At 50.2% G+C, this 21,821-nt stretch overlaps 1 protein-coding gene across 3 annotated transcripts in view; it reads right to left on the minus strand.

The window, feature by feature from the left end:
• The window catches only part of SH3RF3 (SH3 domain containing ring finger 3), a 162,860-nt gene that overhangs the window by 36,642 nt on the left and 104,397 nt on the right, over window positions 1-21,821 (minus strand). For all 3 annotated transcript variants that reach the window (XR_003037172.2, XM_059891754.1, XM_002691276.5), the window contains 3 exons: window positions 17,553-17,626; window positions 3,575-3,745; window positions 1,856-2,109 (listed from right to left, as the gene is read on the minus strand). Coding sequence is in view for 2 of the 3 variants with exons in the window: in XM_059891754.1 (XP_059747737.1) it covers window positions 1,856-2,109; window positions 3,575-3,745; window positions 17,553-17,626 (499 nt within the window). In the remaining variant the exon portion in view is untranslated. The remainder of the gene's footprint in view (window positions 1-1,855; window positions 2,110-3,574; window positions 3,746-17,552; window positions 17,627-21,821) is intronic.

A 21,821-nucleotide genomic window follows, 5' to 3' on the forward strand; every position in this document is an offset into this window, starting at 1 on the left:
CCCTGGGCACGCTATCTCTAGGCCTCAGGGGCTGCATCCACAGCTGGAGGCTACAATGAGCACCATCAGCTGCCCTGAGCCATGGCTGGATGGAAGGTAACGGCTGGGCCGAGAGGTTGGCCACAGGTGATATCGCTGCAGATTCTTCTAGGGCAGAGACAACAAGCTCTTCTCCAGGGCCCTACTGGCCAGGTGAAAGACAGACCTCACTTTCCACTAATTTAGGGAAAAAAAAAAACATATATGAAGGACTCTTGTTGTTCAGTTGCCAAGTCATGTCTGACTCTTCGTGACCCCATGGACTGCAGCACACCAGGCTTCCCTGTCCTTTATCATCTCCCACATTTACAAAGTGAGTCTTAGCAAACCTACACAAAGGCGGGGCCAAGCCCATCCACAGGGCTTCCTTGGTACAGAGCCTGCTGTGGCTGAATGAGAACACCCAGCATGAAGCTGGACACCAGGGTAGGGCTGCTGTCGGGGACTTTCCTGGTGGCTCAGTGGATAAGAATCCACCTTCCGATGCAGGGGACACAGGTTTGATCTCTGCTCCAGGAAGATTCTACACGTAACTAAGCCCGTGTGCTATTGAGCCTGGGCTCTAGAGCCCGTGAGCTGCAACTACCGAGCCTATGTGCCACAACTACTGAAGCTCAGGCGCTCTAGAGCTCCACAGCAAGAGAAGCCACCACCACGAGAAGCCCGGGCACCACAATAAAGAATAGCCTCCACTCTGCAACTAGAGAAAGCCTGTGCACAGGAATGAACACCCAGCCCACAGTCAAAAATAAAATAAATAAATTGTTGTTGCTGTTTAGTTGCTAAGTCGTGTCCGACTCTTTTGCAACCCCCTGGACTGTAGCCTGCCAGGCTCCTCTGTCCGCGAGATTTCCCAGGCAAGAATACTGGAGTGGGTTGCCATTTCCTTCTCCAGAGAGTCTTCCTGACTGAGGGAATAAACCTGCTCTCGTGCACTGGCAGGTGGATTCTTTACCACTGAGCCACCAGGGAAGCCCAAAATAAAATAAATAAATAATTTGGAAAAAAAAAAAAAGACATTCTGAGAAAGAGATTATTTTTGAGAATGGGGTGGGAGTGGAAAAGAATTCTGAATCATTTAAATGAAACTCAGAGGCACTTCCTCCCATCCTGGGTCCCGTTCACCGCACAGTGACAATGTTACTGGCTTATGTGTCGGAAAGTTACTGGCCTGGCTCCCAGGAGGACCACGTGAGTCAAGCTTAGCAGTTCTTCTTAGCTGACTGCCAAGCTTCCAAGCAAGATGCGTTTACCCTGTTCACACTTTCAGGAACCTCCCCACACTTCCTCTCATCTCATGCTACACAGGGAGCCACCTAGACTGTCCTGACTTCTGGTTGGTCTTCTACTGATGAAGCTGCATGAGGAGCAGTGGCCATCACTCCTCAGCCTCAAAGCATCTCAGGAAGCACCTCTGTGGGTTGGTCTCATTACCAGCTCTGTCCTGGGTGGGGCGGGGAAGGGGGGGTTGCTGCCTCATCAGGAGACCCCTTGGTGCCTGGCATGTAGATGCAGGTGACCCACAGTGGCTCACAGGGCCACCCAGAGGTGCCAAGGTCACCTCACTGGTCCAGCCAGTCCTCTTGCTGCATGAAGTGTATAAACACCTGTGAATTTTCTAATCCATTCCAGCTACAGGACAGGCTATGAAGATATGTCAACATGTTCCCCAGGACTAGCATAAATTCATGATTACAGGGCACCCCTCCACGGACCGCTCAAGACCTGGGCCAAAGGACACTCATAACTTGTGTCCCTGAGATCAGCTTCCTCAAATTTTCCAGCAGAGTGAGGTCCCCAGGAGGCTGCTACATACCAGTGGGGCCGGCGCTCCGGGCCTGGCTGGCTGCTGGCTGGACTGTGTGCCTCAGACAACTGCCCAGTGGGGGAGAGGCGGCCTGGTGCTGAGCTGGGACCTGGGCTGTGGTGAGGGGAAGGGCTGGCCTCAGGGCCGTGGCCGGGCTGCTCAGACTCCCACCGCCTGGGTGCATGGTTGTGGCCATCCCTTTGGCCAGGGGAGACCCTCCGACTGCATTATTCCGGGGTGGCCCAGCCCCTCCTACAGGAATCCTGAGGAAATGAACAGAATGAAGTCAGGGGAGGGCACAGATACACTCACGCCACACAGACTGATGAAGCATCGCTCAGCCGCTTGGCTCTGAGAGCTGGAGGCCACGCCATCCAGGACAAGTCCTACAGCAGTACCAAGATGACCTGGGCATGTGGTGCCCAGAGGCCCGGCTGAACAGCAGAGCCCCTGACAACCACACAGTCTCTCCACCTGCATATGTGACAACCAGTGAAAGAGCCAAAGGAAACAGGGAAGTGATGCTAATCAGATATTTTGTTCCAGAGTCACTGCCTTGATTTAGTCTAACAAACAGCTGTGTGTCCCCAAACAGAGGCAGAAGGAATGGGCTTGGCACATCTGGCAGGCAGCAGGAGGCAGGGGCCCGGCTCCTTCTGGATGAGGGACTCCTGGGAGTCCAGGAAAGGGCGCAGACAAGCCTTGTGTTTGCGGTTTTACCCCAGACTTTCCAGAGAAAGTGATGTGGAGAGTCCAGGACACACCGTGGAGCACAGGACTCTGAGACAGGCCCCAGTGGCTCCTCCCCCTGCACGGGCCAGCTTGAACCATGCACCAGCACCAAGCATGTGGGGCTGGGGTGGGGAACTCCTAGGATCCATTATCAGGATCACACGCCTTCCATTTGTCCAAGAGCCGGAAAAACTCCCCATCTGTCTCCTCTGGATCTCAGCTATGAGGCTCGGGGAGCCACCCATGGTAGGAGCAAGCAGAGCCTCTGCAGAGCAGCTGTGGGGAGAAGGGCCTCCCTGCACAGGGCCACAGGGCCACAGGGCTCACAAGTGGGCCTTTCCAGGACGGTATGGGGGATGAGGCTCCCGGGCCTGCTGCTGTGAAGGTACAAATCAGGCTGTGTCAGTGCAGGTCTGGGTGTTTACTTTGCTTGGAGTCTTAACAGGGGGTGGGGTGGGGCTTCTGTAGCAGGTCTCTGCAGGTCCTGGGCTGTGAACACTGGGCTGAGGCATCCGGGGCTCCCCAGAGCGAGGCCAACCCTAAACCAAACCTGCAGGGGACGCCCCTCTCCATGAAAACATCTGACAACCCTGGGTCACCTCGAGCTAACTATTAAACTTGCTTTTGCCAGTTTATAAAAATAATGTAACCATAAATTCGTAAAACACAGGAAATGACAAGGAAAGAAAAAAATTAATTACTCATAATGTTCCACTCAGTAATAATGGTTAACTTTTGGGAACATGAAATCTTTCCTTCACGTGTGTGAATGGCATGTGCCTTTTGCACACACACCCACTGTACTCATATGTGTGCACACGTACATGCATGCACTTGTGCCCACAAGATCCGGCCCTGTGACATGCCCCCGTGTGGTGCTCCAGCTCCTCCCGGCCACCTTCTCCCCGGGGCAGCGGGCAGAAGGAAAGCAGGCGGGGCGCGGTCTCTGGTCTCCACACGGCTGCGGCCACAGGAGGCGGGTAGTGAGGGCCTCACCTGGAGACGGGTGTCACGTAGTTGCCAGGGAACACGCCTGAGAGTCCGGTGCGCAGGGCCGTGCCCTTGAACCAGCCATCCCGGCACTTCTCCAGGACGCGGTACGTGTCGCCCTTGCGCAGCTCCAGCTCGTCACTCTTCTGGGGCTTGTAGGCATAGAGCGCCAGGTACCTGTGGGCAAGAAGCAGGTGGTGAGTGGTGCCGCGGACAGAAGGGTGCCCTCGCACACTTGGTGGGCAGTCAGGGGCCAGGAGGAGCCCCCGGGGAAAGACCCCTGGAGCCACGGGCTCCACACCCTTTGCCAACCTGCAGGCTGAACTCAGAGAGGCCCTGCCAGGACCAGATGAGGGGCCAGCTGTCTGGGTCCACTTTGTTCTCTTTTCTCTGATTAATACCTGATGCTCTGGAGAAGGCAATGGCACCCCACTCCAGTACTCTTGCCTGGAGAATCCCATGGATGGAGGAGCCTGGTGGGCTGTAGTCCATGGGGTCGCCAAGAGTCGCACACGACTGAGTGACTTCACTTTCACTTTTCATTTTCATGCATTGAAGAAGGAAATGGCAACCCACTCCAGTGTTCTTGCCTGGAGAATCCCAGGGACGGGGGAGTGTGGTGGGCTGCCGTCTATGGGGTCGAACAGAGTCAGACATGACTGAATCGACTTAGCAGCAGCAGCAGCTCTGGGCAAGAGAAGGCTTTAGGGAAAACGGGTGAACTACGCAGCTTTGGGTGGGTTTCCTCGTTTAGTCCCACCTGCCCACTCACCCAGCCATGAAAACTGGAGGAGATTTGGAGGCCCTTTTAAAAAAAAAAACCAGCCCAATTAGGGACTCCTTAGATAGGTGACTAACTGAAATTCTACTTTCAAGATTTTTTAACAGCTTGGTGGTGTGAGCCCTAGCTGAGGGCTTAGACACTGCACTCCTCACTTGCCAGGACTCTTTGAAATATCCTGAGCCCCTGGCACCATCCTCAGAACCTCTGATAAGTGCTTTGCTACTTTGGGGGTTTGTGGAAGGGAATGTTTGACCTAACAGAGAGAATGATTTCAGGCAAATACCCTGCTTGCAAGATCTGGGCAGGAAAAGTGGTGGGGGCTTCACTCCAACAAAGAAACAAGATGCATTAAAACAATTTTTTTTGGCTGTAACCATGTGGCATGTAGGACCTTAGTTCCCTGACCAGGGATCGAACATGTGCTCCCTGCAATGGCAGCATGGAGTCTTAACTGCTGGACCGCCAGGGAAATCCCAAGATGCATTTCTAAAGAAGCATCATCTCCTGGGCCTCCTTTCAGGATGGGCCTGGTGGGCACACTGCCCCTGCTGGGCCCCAGGAGCCTCCTTCTTTGCCTCCTAGCCACCCTCCCAGCCTCCGGGCCTGGGTGACTTCAGGGGCTACCTGTACTGTCCACTGCCCAGTGGAGCATGAAGCTGTGGACAGAGGGCCATCCGAGGGTGAAGTGCTGTCCCTGCTGGGGAGAGTAGGACCTCGGGCAGTGAGCGAGAGGCTCAGAGGTTCCAGTAGCCAGGGCAGCCCTCCCCTCCACATGGCACAGTCCCCCCGCACACCCAGCAAGCCTCCCCCACACCTAGCATAGTGCCCACTGGCACCTACTTTCACAGTGGCATCAACCCAGATTCTAAAAGACAGACATGTGTTAGCAACTGCAGCAAAGGCCCGACGAGCTGTGTGTATGTGTGTGTGTCTGTCTGTCTGTGATTCAGGGAGGGGTCTTCAGATGACAGAGTGATCTCTGGGGATGAGTGGATGATCCCACTCAAAATCCTGGAATCCCCAAGCCATTCAGGGAACAAGGTTTGTGTTCACCTCTCAGGATCTTCCCATCACAGTGAGAATGAGTTATTTTCAGACTGTGGGCCTTAAGGCACCCTGATTAAGCCTTTACATTGAAACAGTCTTCTTTCAAAATCCCACTTGTACTTTAGAGAAACACACCGTGGTTCCTAATGAGGTAATAAAGGCAGAAAACAGGCAACAGAAGTGAACTTGGCTGACACTACCACCCGACTCCCCAAACTTGGACCAACTACGGGCCCCACTGGGTGGGGGCACCTCCTCCCCGACTCTTGCCTCTGGGACCATGGGCTCTGCTGAGCCAAGTCGTGAGCAGGTCTGCAAGCATATCTTGATTTATCCTGTGTCCTGCCTCCTCTAGAGTCATAGCAGTGGGAGGTGATGTTTCCTTCTGGTTTCAGTTCATTCTGTTCATTCATTTACTAGATGCCAGTGATCCTGGTGCCCTCAGGCGCTAACCATGCAGGGAGATAGGCTTGCTTCTAAGGACCCCTTCACTCCAGGGGACGGGGCACCCTCCTCCATCATCAATCAGAACTCTGTTTAGGAGGCGCTGCCATCACCTGTGGGACAGCGTGCAGAGCCCATCCCCCTCAGGTGTCCGGAGTCCAGACAGGGTGGGAAGCTGGAGTCTGTTATGGTCTTGCTGGAGCCCCACATGAGCTCTGAGGCTGGGCTACTTACTCATTTCACAGCTGAGCAAACTGAGGTTCAAAAAGATGGAGTGTCTCTGTTTATGCAGCGAGTTGGAGGCATGCAGTTGTTCTTGGCCCCAGGGCCTGGTAGGCCCCGTAGGAAGCTGGGGTGAGGCCGGGAGCAGGGGGTCCAGAGGCCTTCATCTTATTGTGAATTCATTCTCCGAGGAGCAATCTGTTCTCTGGTCTCAACAGTTCAAGTTCAGTCTTTCCGTGTGCACTGCTGGGGGGTGGAGTGTAAACCAATCTGACTTCACCTGGCACACCCCCTGCCCCCCAACCTGTTCCCTTCGATGCCTCAGGGGAAGCCAGACTGCCTTGCCAGCGTTTTTCCTGCACGTGGGGCTGCTTGTTGCCTGAGGCTCGTGCGCAGGCCTGGGATGCTCCGGAGGGGCTGGCGGCTCCCAGCCTGATGTCTGCAGTTCTGTGGCCCCTGCAGTGCAGTGGTCACTCAGGCCCGGTCTGAGTGTGGCCACAGGGAAGGGTGCATCGTCTGCACCTCTTCTGTCCCCACCCTCTCGTCCGCGCCCACCAGCCTGGAGGGTGCCCTCGGCAGGGCCTTGGAGCTGCAGGCCGATGCCCACAGAGCCCAGGGCCAGGAGAACCAGATAGCGCCTGCAGGATTTCCGGTACTCCACGTGCCTCTCCCCTCAGCCTCCCCTCCACTCCTCCTCCACTCCCGCTCTACTCCTTCCAAAGGACTTCAGCTCTGCACATGCCTCCATAGAGGACACAGAGCCGGCTGCTCCAGAACTGGCCTGGGATTCATTTGTCTCAGTGGATTCACTCACAAGGCTGGTACTGAAGGTACTTGGTTCAGACAAGAGTGGGAGGTCTGGTTCACAAGGCTCTCCCCATGGCCGGGTGGCCGGCAGGGGGCTCTCCTGCCCATTAGAAGAGGCGTCCCCGCCTCCAGGCTGATGCAGCCCTGGGGGAGTGAGTCTGGGGACACGTCAGCCCCTTCCCTGGTGCCCTCGGCTGGACAGCATGCAGTCTGGACACGCGGCAGCTGTGGCTGCCCAGCCTCTACTTGCAGCTGTGTTCCCATGAGCAGCCTGCTGGGAACAGCCGCCGCTCACCGCATAACTGCTCTTTTCTATGGAAGATCTTCACTTGCTGCTAATTGTCTATAGACTCTAATCAAGCAGTGATTAAAAAATTTTAGCGCCTTCATTAACTTCACACCCTTCTGCCTCCATATGACGGCTTGCTCATTTCTTCTGAAATAAGTGAGATTCTCTCCCATCCTCCTGCAAAGAGCCTGCTCCTGCTCCTCTAGGTGCCAGTGCCGCATGGACTCAGGCCAGCAAAACACGTGCCTGCTTGCTGACCTTCGATCAGCAGAATTGGCTGAGGAAAGGGTTTCAGATAGCGGCACAGGACACTCTTGAACTTGTCTTTTCCCAGGAAGACAGCAAACCCACAACCACATTATGGGACCACCTCCTCAGAGAGGGACCTGAACACTGGATGGACAGAGCCTCCACCACTAAGGGCAGGAGGACAATAGAGAGCACAGGAGACAGAGAGACGGACTCGCCAGGAAACCCCTCCCCAGCCACCACGGTCCAGTCAGAAGGGACCCAACCCCTCGATCCCACTCAGGAGAGACCAGCCCCCCAAATACCTGGCTTTGAAAACCAACAGAAAATACCAGGAAAACTACAGAAGCACCTGGAATGGAAAACGTGCTCTCAGTGGGCCTGTATGCAGACTCATTCAACCCAGAAACCAGCATAAAAATACCAGACTGAATAGCGCACAGGCCACTGAGTAATGTGGCAGCATCTGCCAGGGGTCAGGAGCCGGGGGGATGTTCCCTGGGGACTGACTCACTAGCTGGAGCCATTTCAGAAATTGCAGGCTACCTTGTTATGCCACCCCAGTGGGTACAATTTTGGAATGTTCCATCTAACTTGTCATATCTTTTTGCCTTTTCATACTGGCAAAAATATCAATAACCTCAGATATGCAGATGACACCACCCTTATGGCAGGAAGCGAACAGGAACTAAAAAGTCTCTTGAAGGTGAAAGAGGAGAGTGGAAAAAGCTGGCTTAAAACCCAACATTCAAAAAACGAAGATCATGGCATCCGGTCCTATCACTTCATGGCAAATACACGGGGAAACAATAGAAACAGTGACAGACTTTATTTTCTTGGGCTCCAAAAGCATTGTGGATGGTGACTTCAGCCATGAAATTAAAAGACGCTTGCTTCTTGGAAGAAAAGCTATGACAAACCTAGACAGTATATTAAAAAGCAGAGATATTATTTTGCCAACAAAGGTCCATCTAGTCAAAGCTATGGTTTTTCCAGTAGTCATGTATGGATGTGAGAGTTGGACTACAGAGAAAGCTGGGTGCCGAAGAATTGATGCTTTTGAACTGTGGTGTTGGAGAACACTCTTGAGAATCTTGGACTGTAAGACTTGAATCTCATTGGACTGCAAGGAGATCAAACCAGTCAATCCTACAGGAAATCAACTCTGAATATTCATTGGAAGGACTGATGCTGAAGCTCCAATACTTTGAATACCTAATGCAAAGGGCTGACTTATTAGAAAAGACCCTGATGCTGGGAAACATTGAAGGTAGGAGGAGAAGGGGATGACAGAGGATGAGATAGTTGGATAGAATCATCGACTCAATGGACATGAGTTTGAGCAAACTCCGGGAGACAGTGAAGGACAGGGAAGCCTGGTGTGTTGCAGTCTGTTAGGTTGTGAAGACTTGGATGCAACTGAGTGACTAAACAACAAAATCTAACCTGTCAGTGTCAGTGGGTGTGCCCTGATGAAGCCGGGAGACAGTGAAGGACAGGGAAGCCTGGTGTGTTGCAGTCTGTTAGGTTGTGAAGACTTGGATGCAACTGAGTGACTAAACAACAAAATCTAACCTGTCAGTGTCAGTGGGTGTGCCCTGATGAAGCCCACCAACCCCTGCACCTAGGTGAGGTCTCACCCTGGCTGAGTGAGAACTCTGCCCACCACTGTCCAGCAGCTGCTGTGGCTGGGCCCACACACGAGTGTGCCTAAGCAGTAACTACAGCCCCCCACAACAGGGGGGAACACACCACCCACAGAGGGGACCCTCGAGTGCCTGGCTCTGGTGGCCAGGCAGGCTGGTGCCTCTGGGCCCCACAGGATGTCTTCTAAACAAGGCCACTCCTACAAGACATGGAGACACAGATGATTTACTAATACACAGACACAAACATAGAGAATCAGGCAAAATGAGGAGACAGAAGGGCATGTTGCAACTGAAAGAAAAGATAAAGCCTCAGAGAAAGAACTAAACAAAATAGAGATAAGCAATCTATCCATTAAAGAGTAATGGTCATCACGAGGTTCACACCAAACCCAGAAGAATGGACCTAGTGGACCTAATGGACACATACAGAACAGTCCATCCAAAAGCAGCAGGATGCATATTCTTCTCAAGCACACACAGAAGGTTCTCCAGGACAAATCACATCCGTTTACAAACAGTCCTCCATGAATTTACAAAGATGGAAATCATATCGAGCATCTTCTTGACCACAATTGTGGGAAACCAGAAATCAATCAAAAGAAAAATTGGAGAAAACAAACAAAAAAAAAATCATGAACATGAATGGGCCACTGAAAAGAAATATCAAAGAAGAAATTTTAGAAATACCTAGAAACAAATGAAAATGGAACCACAATGATCCAAAATCTACGGATCACTGCAAAAGCAGTTTTAAGAGGGAAGTTTATAGTGATATGAGCCTACTTCAGGAAATGAAAAATCTCAAATAATCGAACCTTACACCTAAACAGAAATGATCAACAGATCAACAGAAAACAACAGAAATGATCAGTGAAATTAAGAGCTGGTTCTTTGAAAAGATAAATTCTCCAACTTCTAGCTAGGCTTATCAAGAAAGAAACAGAACTGGTCCAAACAATAAAATCAGAAAGGAAAAAAGAAGTTACAACTGACACCACAGAAATATAGAGGATTATAAGAGACTACTGAGAACAATCATATGCCAACAACCTGGAAGAAATGAAAAGATTTCTAGAAACATAATCTTCCAAGACTGAACCATGAAGAAAGAGAAAATCTGAACTGACTGATTACAAGTTAGCAGACAAAGTTAGTGACCAAAATTCTCCCAAGAAAAAAAAATCTCAAAGAAATACTCTTAGTTTTACTGATCATTTCTGTTGTTTTCTTAGTCTCTATTTCATTTATTTCTGCTCCAATATTTATTATTTCCTTCCTTCTATTAACATTCGGTTTTGTTTTTCCTTCTTTTTTCTAGTCCTTTAGGTGTAAGATTTAATTATTTCTTTGAAATTTTTCATGTTTCCTGAGGTAGGGCTTCACTGATGAATTCCACAAAATATTCAAAGATTTAATATCAAATTGCAGGTTTTTTGTGACAAACATAGGTGCAAAGATCTCTAAAAATGTTAGCAAATCAAATTCAAAAATATACTAAAAGGTTCATACATTGTGACCAAGTGGACTTATTCCAGGGATGCAAGGATGGCTTAACATCTGCAAATTAGTGTGATAGATACTCCATATTAACAAACTGAAGAATAAAAACCATATGATCATCTCAGTGAATACTGAAAAAATGTTTGACAAAATTCAATATCTACTTATGATAAAAACTCTCAACAAAGTGGATACTGAACAAACATATCTCAACATAATAAGAGCTATACATGATAAGTCCACACTAACATCAAGAGAACATACTGATCAGAGCAAACACCCTCTTCCAATAACACAAGAGATGACTCTACACATGGACATCACCACGTGGTCAATACCGCAATCAGACTGATTATATTCTTTAGGGCTGAAGATGGACAAACTCTATACAGTCAGCAAAAACAAGACCTAGAGTTGACTCAGATTATTAGCACCTCACTGCAAAAGTCAGGCTTAAATTGAAGAAAGTAGGGGAAAACTACTAGGCCATTCAGGCATGACCTAAATCAAATCTCTTATGATTACACAGTGGGGGTGATGAACAGATTCAAGGGATTAGATCTGGTAGACAGTATGCCTGAAGAACTATGGATGGAGCTTCATGTTTGTCCTGTACAATAACATTGTACATTGTACAGGAGGCAGTGATCAAAACCATTCCAAAGAAAAAGAAATGCAAGAAGGCAAAGTGATCATCTACAGAGGCTTTACAAATAGCTGAGGAAAGAAGAGAAGTAAAAGGCAAAGGATAAAGGGAAAGATATACCTGACTGATATCTGATAGACAGAGTGCCTGATGAACTACGGATTGAGGTTAGTGACATTGTACAGAAGACAGGGAGCAAGACCATCCCCAAGAAAAAGAAATGCAAAAAAGCAAAATGGCTGTCTGAGGAGGCCTTACAAATAGCTGTGAAAAGAGGAGAAGCGAAAAGCAAAGGAGAAAAGGAAAAATATACCCATTTGAATGCAAAGTTCCAAAGAATAGCAAGGAGAGATAAGAAAGCCTTCCTCAGTGATCAATGCAAAGAAATAGAGGGAAACAACAGAATGGGAAAGACCAGAGATCTCTTCAAGAAAATTAGAGATACCAAGGGAACATTTCATGCAAAGATAGGCTCAATAAAGGACAGAAATGGTATGGACTTAACAGAAGCAGAAGCTATTAAGAAGAGGTGGCAAGAATACACAGAAGAACTGTACAGAAAAGATCTTCACGACCAAGATAATCACGATGGTGTGATCACTCATCTAGAGCCAGACATCCTGGAATGTGAAGTCAAGTGGGCCTTAGGAAGTATCACTACGAACAAAGTTAGCGGAGGTGATGGAATTCCAGTTGAGCTATTTCAAATTCTAAAAGTTGATGCTATGAAAGTGTTGTACTCAATATGCCAGCAAATTTGGAAAACTGAGCAGTGGCCACAAGACTGGAAAAGTTCAGTTTTCATCCCAATCCCAATGAAAGTCAATGCCAAAGAATGCTCAAAATACCACACAATCACACTCATCTCAAACGCTAGTAAAGTAATGCTCAAAATTCTCCAAGCCAGGCTTCAACAGTATGTGAACCACGAACTTCCAGATGTTCAAGCTGGTTTTAGAAAAGGCAGAGGAACCAGAGATTAAATTGCCAACATCCGCTGGGTCATCAGAAAAGCAAGAGAGTTCCAGAAAAACATCTATTTCTGCTTTATTGACTATGCCAAAGCCTTTAACTGTAGGGATCACAGCACACTGTGGAAAATTCTGAAAGAGATGGGAATACCAGACCACCTGACCTGCCTCTTAAGAAATCTGTATGCAGGTCAGGAAGCAACAGGTAGAACTGGACATGGAACAACAGACTGGTTCCAAATAGGAAAAGGAGTACATCAAGGCTGTGTATTGTCACCGTGCTTATTTAACTTATATGCAGAGTACATCATGAGAAACCCTAGGCTTGATGAAGCACAAGCTAGAATCAAGATGGCTGGGAGAAATATCAATAACCTCAGTTATGCAGATGACACCACTGTTATGGCAGAAAGTGAAGAAGAACTAAAGAACCTCTTGATGAAAGTAAAAGAGGAGAGTGAAAAAGTTGGCTTAAAGCTCAACATTCAGAAAACAAGGATCATGGCTTCTGGTCCCATCACTTCATGGCAAATAGATGGGGAAACAGTGGCAGACTTTATTTTTTTGGGCTCCCAAATCACTGCAGATGGTGACCGCAGGCATGAAATAAAAAGACACTTACTCCTTGGAAAAAAAGTTATGACCAACTTAGAGAGCGTATTAAAAAGCAGAGATACTACTTTGCAAACAAAGGTCCGTCTAGTCAACGCTATGGTTTTTCTATTAGTCATGTGTGGATGTGAGAGTTGGACTATAAAGAAAGCTGAGTGCCGAAGAATTGATGATTTTGAACTGTGGTGTTGGAAAAGACTCTTGAGAGTCCCTTGGACTGCAAGGATATCAAACCAGTCCATCCTAAAGGAAATCAGTCCTGAATGTTCATTGGAAGGACTGATGTTGAAGCTGAAACTCCAATACTTTGGCCACCTGCTGTGAAAAGCTGACTCATTAGAAAAGACCCTGATGCTGGGAAAGATTGAAGGTGAGAGAACAAGGGGATGGCAGAGGATGAGATGGTTGGATGGCATCACTGACTCAATGAACATGAGTTTGAGTACACTCCAGGAGTTGGTGATGGACAGAGAGGCTTGGCATGTTGCAGTCCATGGGGTCGCAGAGTCAGACACAACCGAGTGACTGAACTGACTGACTGACTGACCCAACTGAATGCAGAGTTCCAGAGAATAGCATGGAGAGATAAGAAGTTCTTATTAAATGAACAGTGCAAAGAAATAGAAGAAAAACAATCAAATGGGAAAGATTAGAGATCTCGTCAAGAAAACTGGAGGTATAAAGGGAACATTTCATGCAAGGATGGGCACAACAAAGGACAGAAATGGCAAGGACCTAATGGAAGCAGAAGAGATTAAAAAGAGGTGGCAAGAATACACAGAAGAACTACGCAAAAAAGATCTTAATGACCCAGATAACCATGTCGGTGTGGTCACTCACTTAAAGCCAGACATCCTGGAGTGTTAAGTCAAGTGGGCCTTAGAAAGCATACTATAAACAAAGCTAGTGGAGGTGATGGAATTTCAGCTGAGCTATTTCAAATCCTAAAAGATGATGCTGTGAAAGTGCTGCACTCAATACGTCAGCAAATTTAGAAAACTCAGCAGTAGCCACAGGACTGGAAAAGGTAAGTTTTCATTCCAATTCCAAAGAAGAGCAATGCCAAAGAATGTTCAAGCTACCGTACAAGTGTGCTCATTTCACATGCTAGTAAGTTTGTGCTCAAAATCCTTCAAGCTAGGCATTAGCAGTATGTGAACCAAGTACTTCCAGCTGTACAAAATCCTTCAAGCTAGGCATTAGCAGTATATGAACCAAGAACTTCCAGAACTTGGTTTTAGAAAAGACAAAGGAACTAGGGATCAAATCGCCAACTTTCCTTGGATCGTAGAGAAAGCAAGAGAATTCCAGAAAAACACCTGCTTCATTGACTGTACAAAGCCTTTGACTGTGTGGATCACAACAAACTGTGGAAAATTCCTAAAGAAATGGGAGTACCTGGGAGTACCTGCCTCCTGAGAAATCTGTATGCAGGTCAAGAAGCAACAGCTAGAACCAGACATGGAAAAACTGACTGGTTCAAAATTGGGAAAGGAGTAGCTCAAGGCTGTATATTGTCACCCTGCTTATTTAACTTATATGCAGACTACATCATGTGAAATGCATGGCTGGATGAAGCACAAGCTGGAATCAAGACTGCCAGGAGAAATATCAACCACCTCAGATAGGCAGATGATACCACTCTAAAGGCAGAAAGCAAAGAGGAACTAAAGAGCCTCTTGATGAAAGTGAAAAAGCTCACTTAAAACTCAACATTCAAAAAATCTAAGATCATGGCATCTGGTCCCATCACTCCATGGCAAGTAGAAGGGGAAAAAGTGGAAGCAGTGACAGATTTTCTTTTCTTGGGCTCCCAAATCACTGCAGATTATGATTGTAGTCATGAAACTGAAAGATGCTTGCTTCTTGGAAGGCAAGCTATGACAAACCTAGACAGCATATTAAAAAGCAGAGACATCACTTTGCTGACAAAGGTCCATATAGTCAAAGCATAGTCACGTACAAATGTGAGAGTTGGACCATAAAGAAGGTGAGCGCCAAAGAATTGATGCTTTTGAATTATAGTACTGGAGAAGACTCTTGACAGTCCCTTGAACTGCAAGGAAATCAAACCAGTCAATTCTAAAGGAAATCAACCCTGTATATTCATTGGAAGGACCAATGCTGAAGCTCCAATATTTTGGCCACCTGATGAGAAGAGTGGACTCAATAGAAAAGACCCTGATGCTGTGAAAGACTGAAGGCAAAAGGAGAAGGGGACAGCAGAGGATGAGATGGTTAGATACCATCACCAATTCAAAGGACATGAGTTTGAGCAAACTTCAGGAGATAGTAGAGGATAGGGGAGCCTGGTGTGTGGCAGTCCATGGGGTTGCAAAGAGTCAGAAATGACTTAGGACTGAAAAACACCAAAAACAAAACATAATACTCAATAGTGAGAAGCTAAAAGCATTTCCTCTAATATCAGGAACAACACAAGGATGCCCACTCTTGCCACTTTTTCTCAACATAATTCTGGAAGTCCTAATCATAGCAATCAGACAAGAAAAAGAGAAATCCATGCGGGAAAAGAAGAAGTAAAATTGTCACTGTTTGCAGATGACATGATACTATACATAGAAAATCCAGAAGATGTCACAAAGAAACTACTAGAAATCTTGGATGAATTTAATAAAGTTGCAGCATATGATATTAATATATTAGAGATCTAGCAACAAACTACCCAAAAGAAAAATGAAGAATACAATCTAATTCACAACTGCATCAAAAAGAATAAAATATCTAGGAATAAATTTAACCAAGGAGGTGAAAACAATGAAAATTATGAGACATTGATGAAAGAAACTGAAGAAGACACAATAAATGGAAAGATATTTTGTGCTCAAGGATTAGAACAGTAAATACTGTTAAAATGTTCATACCACCCAAGACAGTCTATAGGTTCAATGCAATCCCTATGAAAATTTCAATGGCATTTTTCATAGAGCTAAAACAAATAATTCTAAAATTTGTATGAAATCACAAAAGACATCAAAAATCCAAATACACCCTGAGAAAAGAACAAAGCTATATTTCAAAAGACAGAGCTACAGAATACACACATTAAGGTGCAGGAGCCAGTTAAACTCATGCTGGCCACCATCCAGGTGACGACCACCATGACCAGCAGACACATTCCTGCCAAAATGCTCATTATCCTTTGAAAGATGGATCGGACTCCCTTCTGTCAGCTAAACGAAGATCTCCACCCAAACAGCCATGCTCTGGGGTGAGGCAGAGGGAGTGGGCAGGGGGCTGGGGACCACACTGACCCCTCAAGCCCTAAGGCCAGGGGAGGGGGGTCTGGGAGAGAAATAAGTCCCTACACACTCTGCCCCAAACTTAAGCTCTCTGTGATACGGAGGGTCCTTAGGTGGCTGAGGCCTCCAGAATGTTCTGATGGCTCTCTGGGGTGATACTCCCGGAACTGGTAACCTTCTGGGGTCCAAGGCAGAGCCGCCTTCTTGGGTGGCTGACAGGGGCACAAGAGCAGGAGGTGGGCTGCCATCAGGACCCTCAGCGTCCAGCAGGGGAGGACTGGCTGTCTCTGAACAAAGGAATAGCTCCTGAGAGCCTGCATGCCAGGCACCTTGTTGGGGATGCCAAGATGAAACCCCTGGGCTTGTCCTTGAAGAGCTCTCCTGTCCTGCCTCGCACTCAGGAAGCGACAGGAGCCCCACTGTCTCCCACAGAACAGGCTGCTTCTTCAGAAAAGGGTCTGGCACCCAGTTTTCAAGAGTGAGACGGCTGCCCGGCCTGCCCTGGTGCCCCGTCTCCAGGCTGAAGCACAGACCTGGCTGGAAGGGAGCGCTTCCTGTCCAGTGTTGTCCTGAACTTCTTCCTGAAGACTCTAGACAGCACCTACTAAACTGCATCCCCTCAGGAAGCTGTGTAAAGGGGGCGGGTCCCCAGGCCCTTGGTTGGGTCTGTTGTGGCAAGAACCCAGTTTTCACAGGGCGAGAAGGTAAGGGAGGCGTTCGGGGAGTCCCATCTGGCGCCAGAAGAGGGCGCGCGTCAGGACTGGACTCTGCAGCCGAGCCTGCACAGCAGACGGATGCAGTCGCCTCCTGGGAATCCTACCTAAGACAGGCAGGCTGCACTGTGAAAGCCTCGCGTGCTCGAGACCCTCAGTGTTCCGCAGCGACACAGACTGACACTCTGGCCGTTCTGGACCCTGGGAGCTTTCCACTCTGCCACGTTGTTTGCCAGATTCACATTCTCCACCTTAAATGTTCGTTCAAGTAGCTGAACAGCAGTTACTTGACAGCAGCCAGAAAGGTGCTCTTCAGAACGCTCTTGAACGGCGATGTTAAATGGCACATCTTTTAGAAGCTGTCATTTAACAAGAGCAGATTCTCTTAACAGACAAACATTGCACTTCCCAGCAGCCTTCATCTGGCTCGATTTGGTGATGACAAGCAGCTCGTTTCGGGGAGTGGGACGACCGCAGGCTGCGTCTGGGCCGTTGGTGGCACCCGCTTCTCTGGTCATCCTCTGCCCTATGGGGCCCATGCCCACCTCCTCAGGGGCCTGGGGCCCTTTCCTGAGTGATCAGTGGGTGTCATCAAATGTCTGGACCACGCTCCAGCTCTCACCGAACGTTGGAGAAGCAGAGACGCTGATGAACCTGCCAACCTGCTCTCCAGGCTGCCCCATCAGCAGTCCTGAGAGCACAGAACCAAGTGGGTGACACACAAGAAAACCCCACACGGACACGCTAGTAGGGTGGGGGTAGGTACGGAAAGCACATAAATGGCAGCTCACACGTTGAGAGGCAGCTGGACTCTGGGAGTCGTGCTCTGCTGTTCAGTCGCTGGGGTGGATCCGGCCGAGGAGTCCTGGAAACAGATAAGAAGACACAGTGAATGGACTACAGGCCCCCGGGGGAGCCTGGCAGCCAGTGAACCCTGTCCCTCCCACAGCAGCTCAGGAAACTGCTCCTGCCCACGTCTGGTTGGACAGCGGATGCAGCATTCAACGTGCAAGAAGATGGGAGTAGGGGAGAGGGCTGCCTTTATTCTCAGGACTTGAATAAGTTACTCCTGTGTTTGTCCAAGAAAAGCCAGACAAAACTTTTCATGCTTCAAGATGTAAGCTTCTTTAAAACCACATCCCTGAGTGCTAAGGAAAACCAGTCCTTCCACAGTGAACACAGCAGCTAGAGCGGATAGGATGTGAAACACAGGCATCTCGCCTGACCAGGCGCGCAAAGCCTCAAGGGTCCACTCTGCAAGATGACAGAGGGACGACCCCTCTCAGGTGATTCCTGCCGAGTGCCAGGCACACGGTGAGCTGCTGAGGGGCTGGCTGAGGCAGAAGGAGCCAGTCCACCCGGTTTGCTACAGCAGCTCCAGGAAACTCAACAGGGGAGGACCCCCGGGGTCGGTCTTGCTTCTCGCTGACTCTGACCCTCTGGACTCCTCTCAGAAGGCCCCTGTGGTTACAATGGCCCAGAGGGTCCAGGACTGTCTCCTAGCTCCATTTTCTGGTCTCCTGCCAAGGGAGGCAACACACTCATGGGTTCTGGGGATCAGGACTGGACATATTTGGGGCCATCATTTCCCCTCTACCAACAGGACAAGTGGATTCAGGCGAGGAATGGCATGCAAGACAAGGAGCATTGAGTCTCCGTCCTTAGTGACTGGCAGGACAGAGATGCTGAGTGAAGGGAGTGGGGAGTGTGAGGCCTGGGGGAGGCCATGGGCTGGGCACTGGACACAGTGAGTCTGATGTGCTTGGATCCTGAGGATGACGCAGCAGGAAGCTGATCAGGGGCTGGGGAGTTGGAGCACGGCCTGGACATGTGCGTTCAGGATCAGCACAGGATCCCTGAGCCCTGAGCTCTCAGCCTGAGACCCTAGGCGCGTTACACCCTCAGGCCCTGACTTCTGCCCCAACCACAGCTCAGGGACAGGCACAGTGTGCATCCCACTCAGAACAGCTGGGCACCAGACAAGACTGTGAAGCCTGGGGTCCCCAAGAATCAAGCAGTGAAGACAGGGCCTGGAGGGATGAGGAAATGGCCATCGAGGGGCCTCACCTTCCAGGTGAGTTGGAATATTAGATACAGTAACTCACAGCTGCAAGCAAGGAAATGCTGGCCTCATTCTTTCTGCAGCCACTGGAGGTCAGAGGTGAAGATTCAGCCTCGAGAAAGAGCGGAGGAAGGACAGAGGCTGACCTGAGACTCTGTCTACTAACCAGCATCCCCCACACGACAGGGAGAAGGAACTGCACAAGTGGGTGTGGACAGCTGCGTGGAGCACATCGAACAGGACTGGGTGAGGGAGCTGGACACCCAGGTTTAGCTTGTTTCTATAAAATACAGACTGCTTCCATTGGGAAATTTACATACAGATGATAAAGCCAGTCTTACGGAGTTGGGATTTGAGTTAATTTTTTAAAAATTGTTCAGGTTTTCCATCATTTTACTACCAACAGTGAGTGGTTCCAATACATTTTCAAAGTGAGATACACAGAATGACAGAGTTCAATTATCTGAGGTCTGTTTCAAGATCAAGCTTTGGTTGATGTGACCACGTGTTTCCTGGATTCCATACATGCCACCTTTGTGGGGGGCCAGGAGGGGCCAGGAGAGGACTGTGGGCGACCCTGCAGATCAGCCACTCTGCTGACCAAATCTGGGCACTGTGGCCACAGTGCCGTTGGAGGGCCTCAGCCGGACGGCAGGACCCACAAGATGACTGGCTTGGATGGAGCTAGACTCACAATCCACCTCTTATCAGAGGGTTCCTATGCAAATAAAGCCTCCTGAAACAGCTACCAGCCAACAGGCACCACACGTGAAGCCCCATGACCTGGCATGGCTGCTGAATCCCGCTGTGCTTGGAGGTAGCCTTCCCCGGTGTCTCTCTGCACCTCACTGCTCTCCAGCCACTCTGGCCATGATTTACCCAGAGGAGACAAGCTCAGATGAGGCTGCCTCTGCCTCCCAGCCAGAGGAGGGATAGGCTGGTGTGGCTGAGCTCTGAGCCGCAGAGCTGAACCTATGGACCTGGCCCATCACTCTGGATGACAGATGCTGGGGGCAGGAGGACGGGGCGCTCACCCAGCATTGGGGCCACGAGGATGCCCTACAGGAGCCACAGGGGAGCAGTGCTGGGCCCTCCCTGGACACCAGGCCCTCAGTTGAGATTGGACATGACAGAGGCCACAAAGCAAATAACTGGGATTTCAGGGCAGACCCTCCGTTAGAGCAGGGATGCAGGCATGAGAGGCCACACCTGTGATAACCCCTTTTCCCAAGGTCAAGGTCGAGATGAAGAGCATCTAAGACCAAGCCCACTGAGCCGGGGTCCCATAGTCCCCTGCAGAGTGGAGCCCAGATGAAGGCCCCTTTGACATTGTACCCAGTGGTGGGAGCCCCCCTGGGACTTCCTGGTGGGGCAGGATCCCACCCATCCCGCTCTGAGTTCTGTCTTCACCTCTGTTCCTCCTGAGAGAGGGTGGTGGGCTGTCCCCCGCTGGCAGCCGAGGACACAGGTCCAGAGAAGGAGGACGCGGCCGCAGACATGGCGGCCCCTCCAGGAGCCTGTGAGGCAGGCCTCTGCTCACCCCAAGGGAGACACGGCATTGGGATTAAGGGCTTGGAAGCACCAGGCATCCCATGTGCCTCCAAGTCATAGCAGCCCGTCCCCGGAGGACGGCGCTGGCCAGAGGCGCAGAAACTGAGGTCGTTCAGTGCAGCCCCATGTCCTCTGCTGTGACCACGTGGAACAGGCTTCCCACAGGGTCTGGGGCCTGTATCCTAGCTGAGGGCTGGAGGCTGATTCCGCTTTGGTTTTTAATGACTTACTTTTAAATGATTCTGGGCCTGAAGGAATTAGCGAGGGCTTGGTAGGAGTGAGGGAACTGAGCAAGAATGAAGGAAGGAAGGAGCCAGCTCCAGCGCTTTCAGATAAAAAATATTGGGAACGCAGCCCTGGGACAAGCTCTTCCTGCCTCCGGGTGACGGTTCGCCCCTCCCCCCTCTCCCCCTCCCCCTTCCCCCTTCCCCCGCCCCACCTCCGCCCGGGCCCCGGCTCTGTCCTCCGGCCCCGCCCACCCTCCGTCCAGGCCCCGCCCACCCTCCGTCCAGGCCCCGCCCTCCCTCCGTCCAGGCCCCGCCCTCCCTCCGTCCCCGCCCCTCCTTCCCGGCCCCGCCCCTCCTTCCCGGCCCCGCCCCTCCTTCCCGGCCCCGCCCCTCCTTCCCGGCCCCGCCCTGTGCCTGCGGGAAGGTGTCCGCTGAGAACAGGCGGAATCTATTCAGTAGACTCCTAATGGCCGCGCGCTGGGACTTAGACCCGGAGGCTAGCACAGCCCGACCAGGGGAGCCGCCAGCAGGGTGAGGACGTGGGTGGCACAGTCCTCGGGGCCACTAACCACAGGGCGGCCGACCCCAGTGACCCATCTAGCCTCGTTCAGCAATGGTTCCCGGAGCATTTGACAGGAGTCTAGGATAAGCCCCAGAAGACGTGATTCTAAACCGTCAGGTTGTTACTAGACGCCGGAGGCCGCACCGCGGCGTTTCCCGGGGCCCCTGAGCAGTAGCCGGGAACCAGGCCTTTAATTTCCCACTGGAATTAATAAAAGGGAAAACGGTCTGTGGGTTGGTGGACTGCACCCCTGCTAAAAGGTGCTCCAAGTCACTTTCCTTGACGCAGCCCAAGACCCTAAGAAGAAACATCTCACTTTCATTTTAGTATGTATCCAGAAAACACTGTCATCACCCTGAGAAGCTGGGAAATGGGCAAGTTCACTCATCACTTGCTACCACCCTGGAACGCAAGGTGGAAAAGATTCTCAGGAACATGCTTCCCAAATAAAACTTCAGAATAAAACGTTTACAGCCAAACTCTTTGCTTAGTTCCAAGAAGAACAGCCAACAACCTGAAGGGCCAGGGTGACCGGAGGCAGGGTCTGGGTGGTGAGCCTGGCCAGGCAGAGCCTGGCCTGGGCTGGCCAAGCTTGCACCTGCAGCTAGAGGTCAGAGGCCGAGGATCTGAAGGAAACAGTCTGTCCTGGGAGAAGGAG

Source organism: Bos taurus, chromosome 11, assembly GCF_002263795.3.
Source record: "Bos taurus isolate L1 Dominette 01449 registration number 42190680 breed Hereford chromosome 11, ARS-UCD2.0, whole genome shotgun sequence".
NCBI classification, from domain to species: domain Eukaryota; kingdom Metazoa; phylum Chordata; class Mammalia; order Artiodactyla; family Bovidae; genus Bos; species Bos taurus.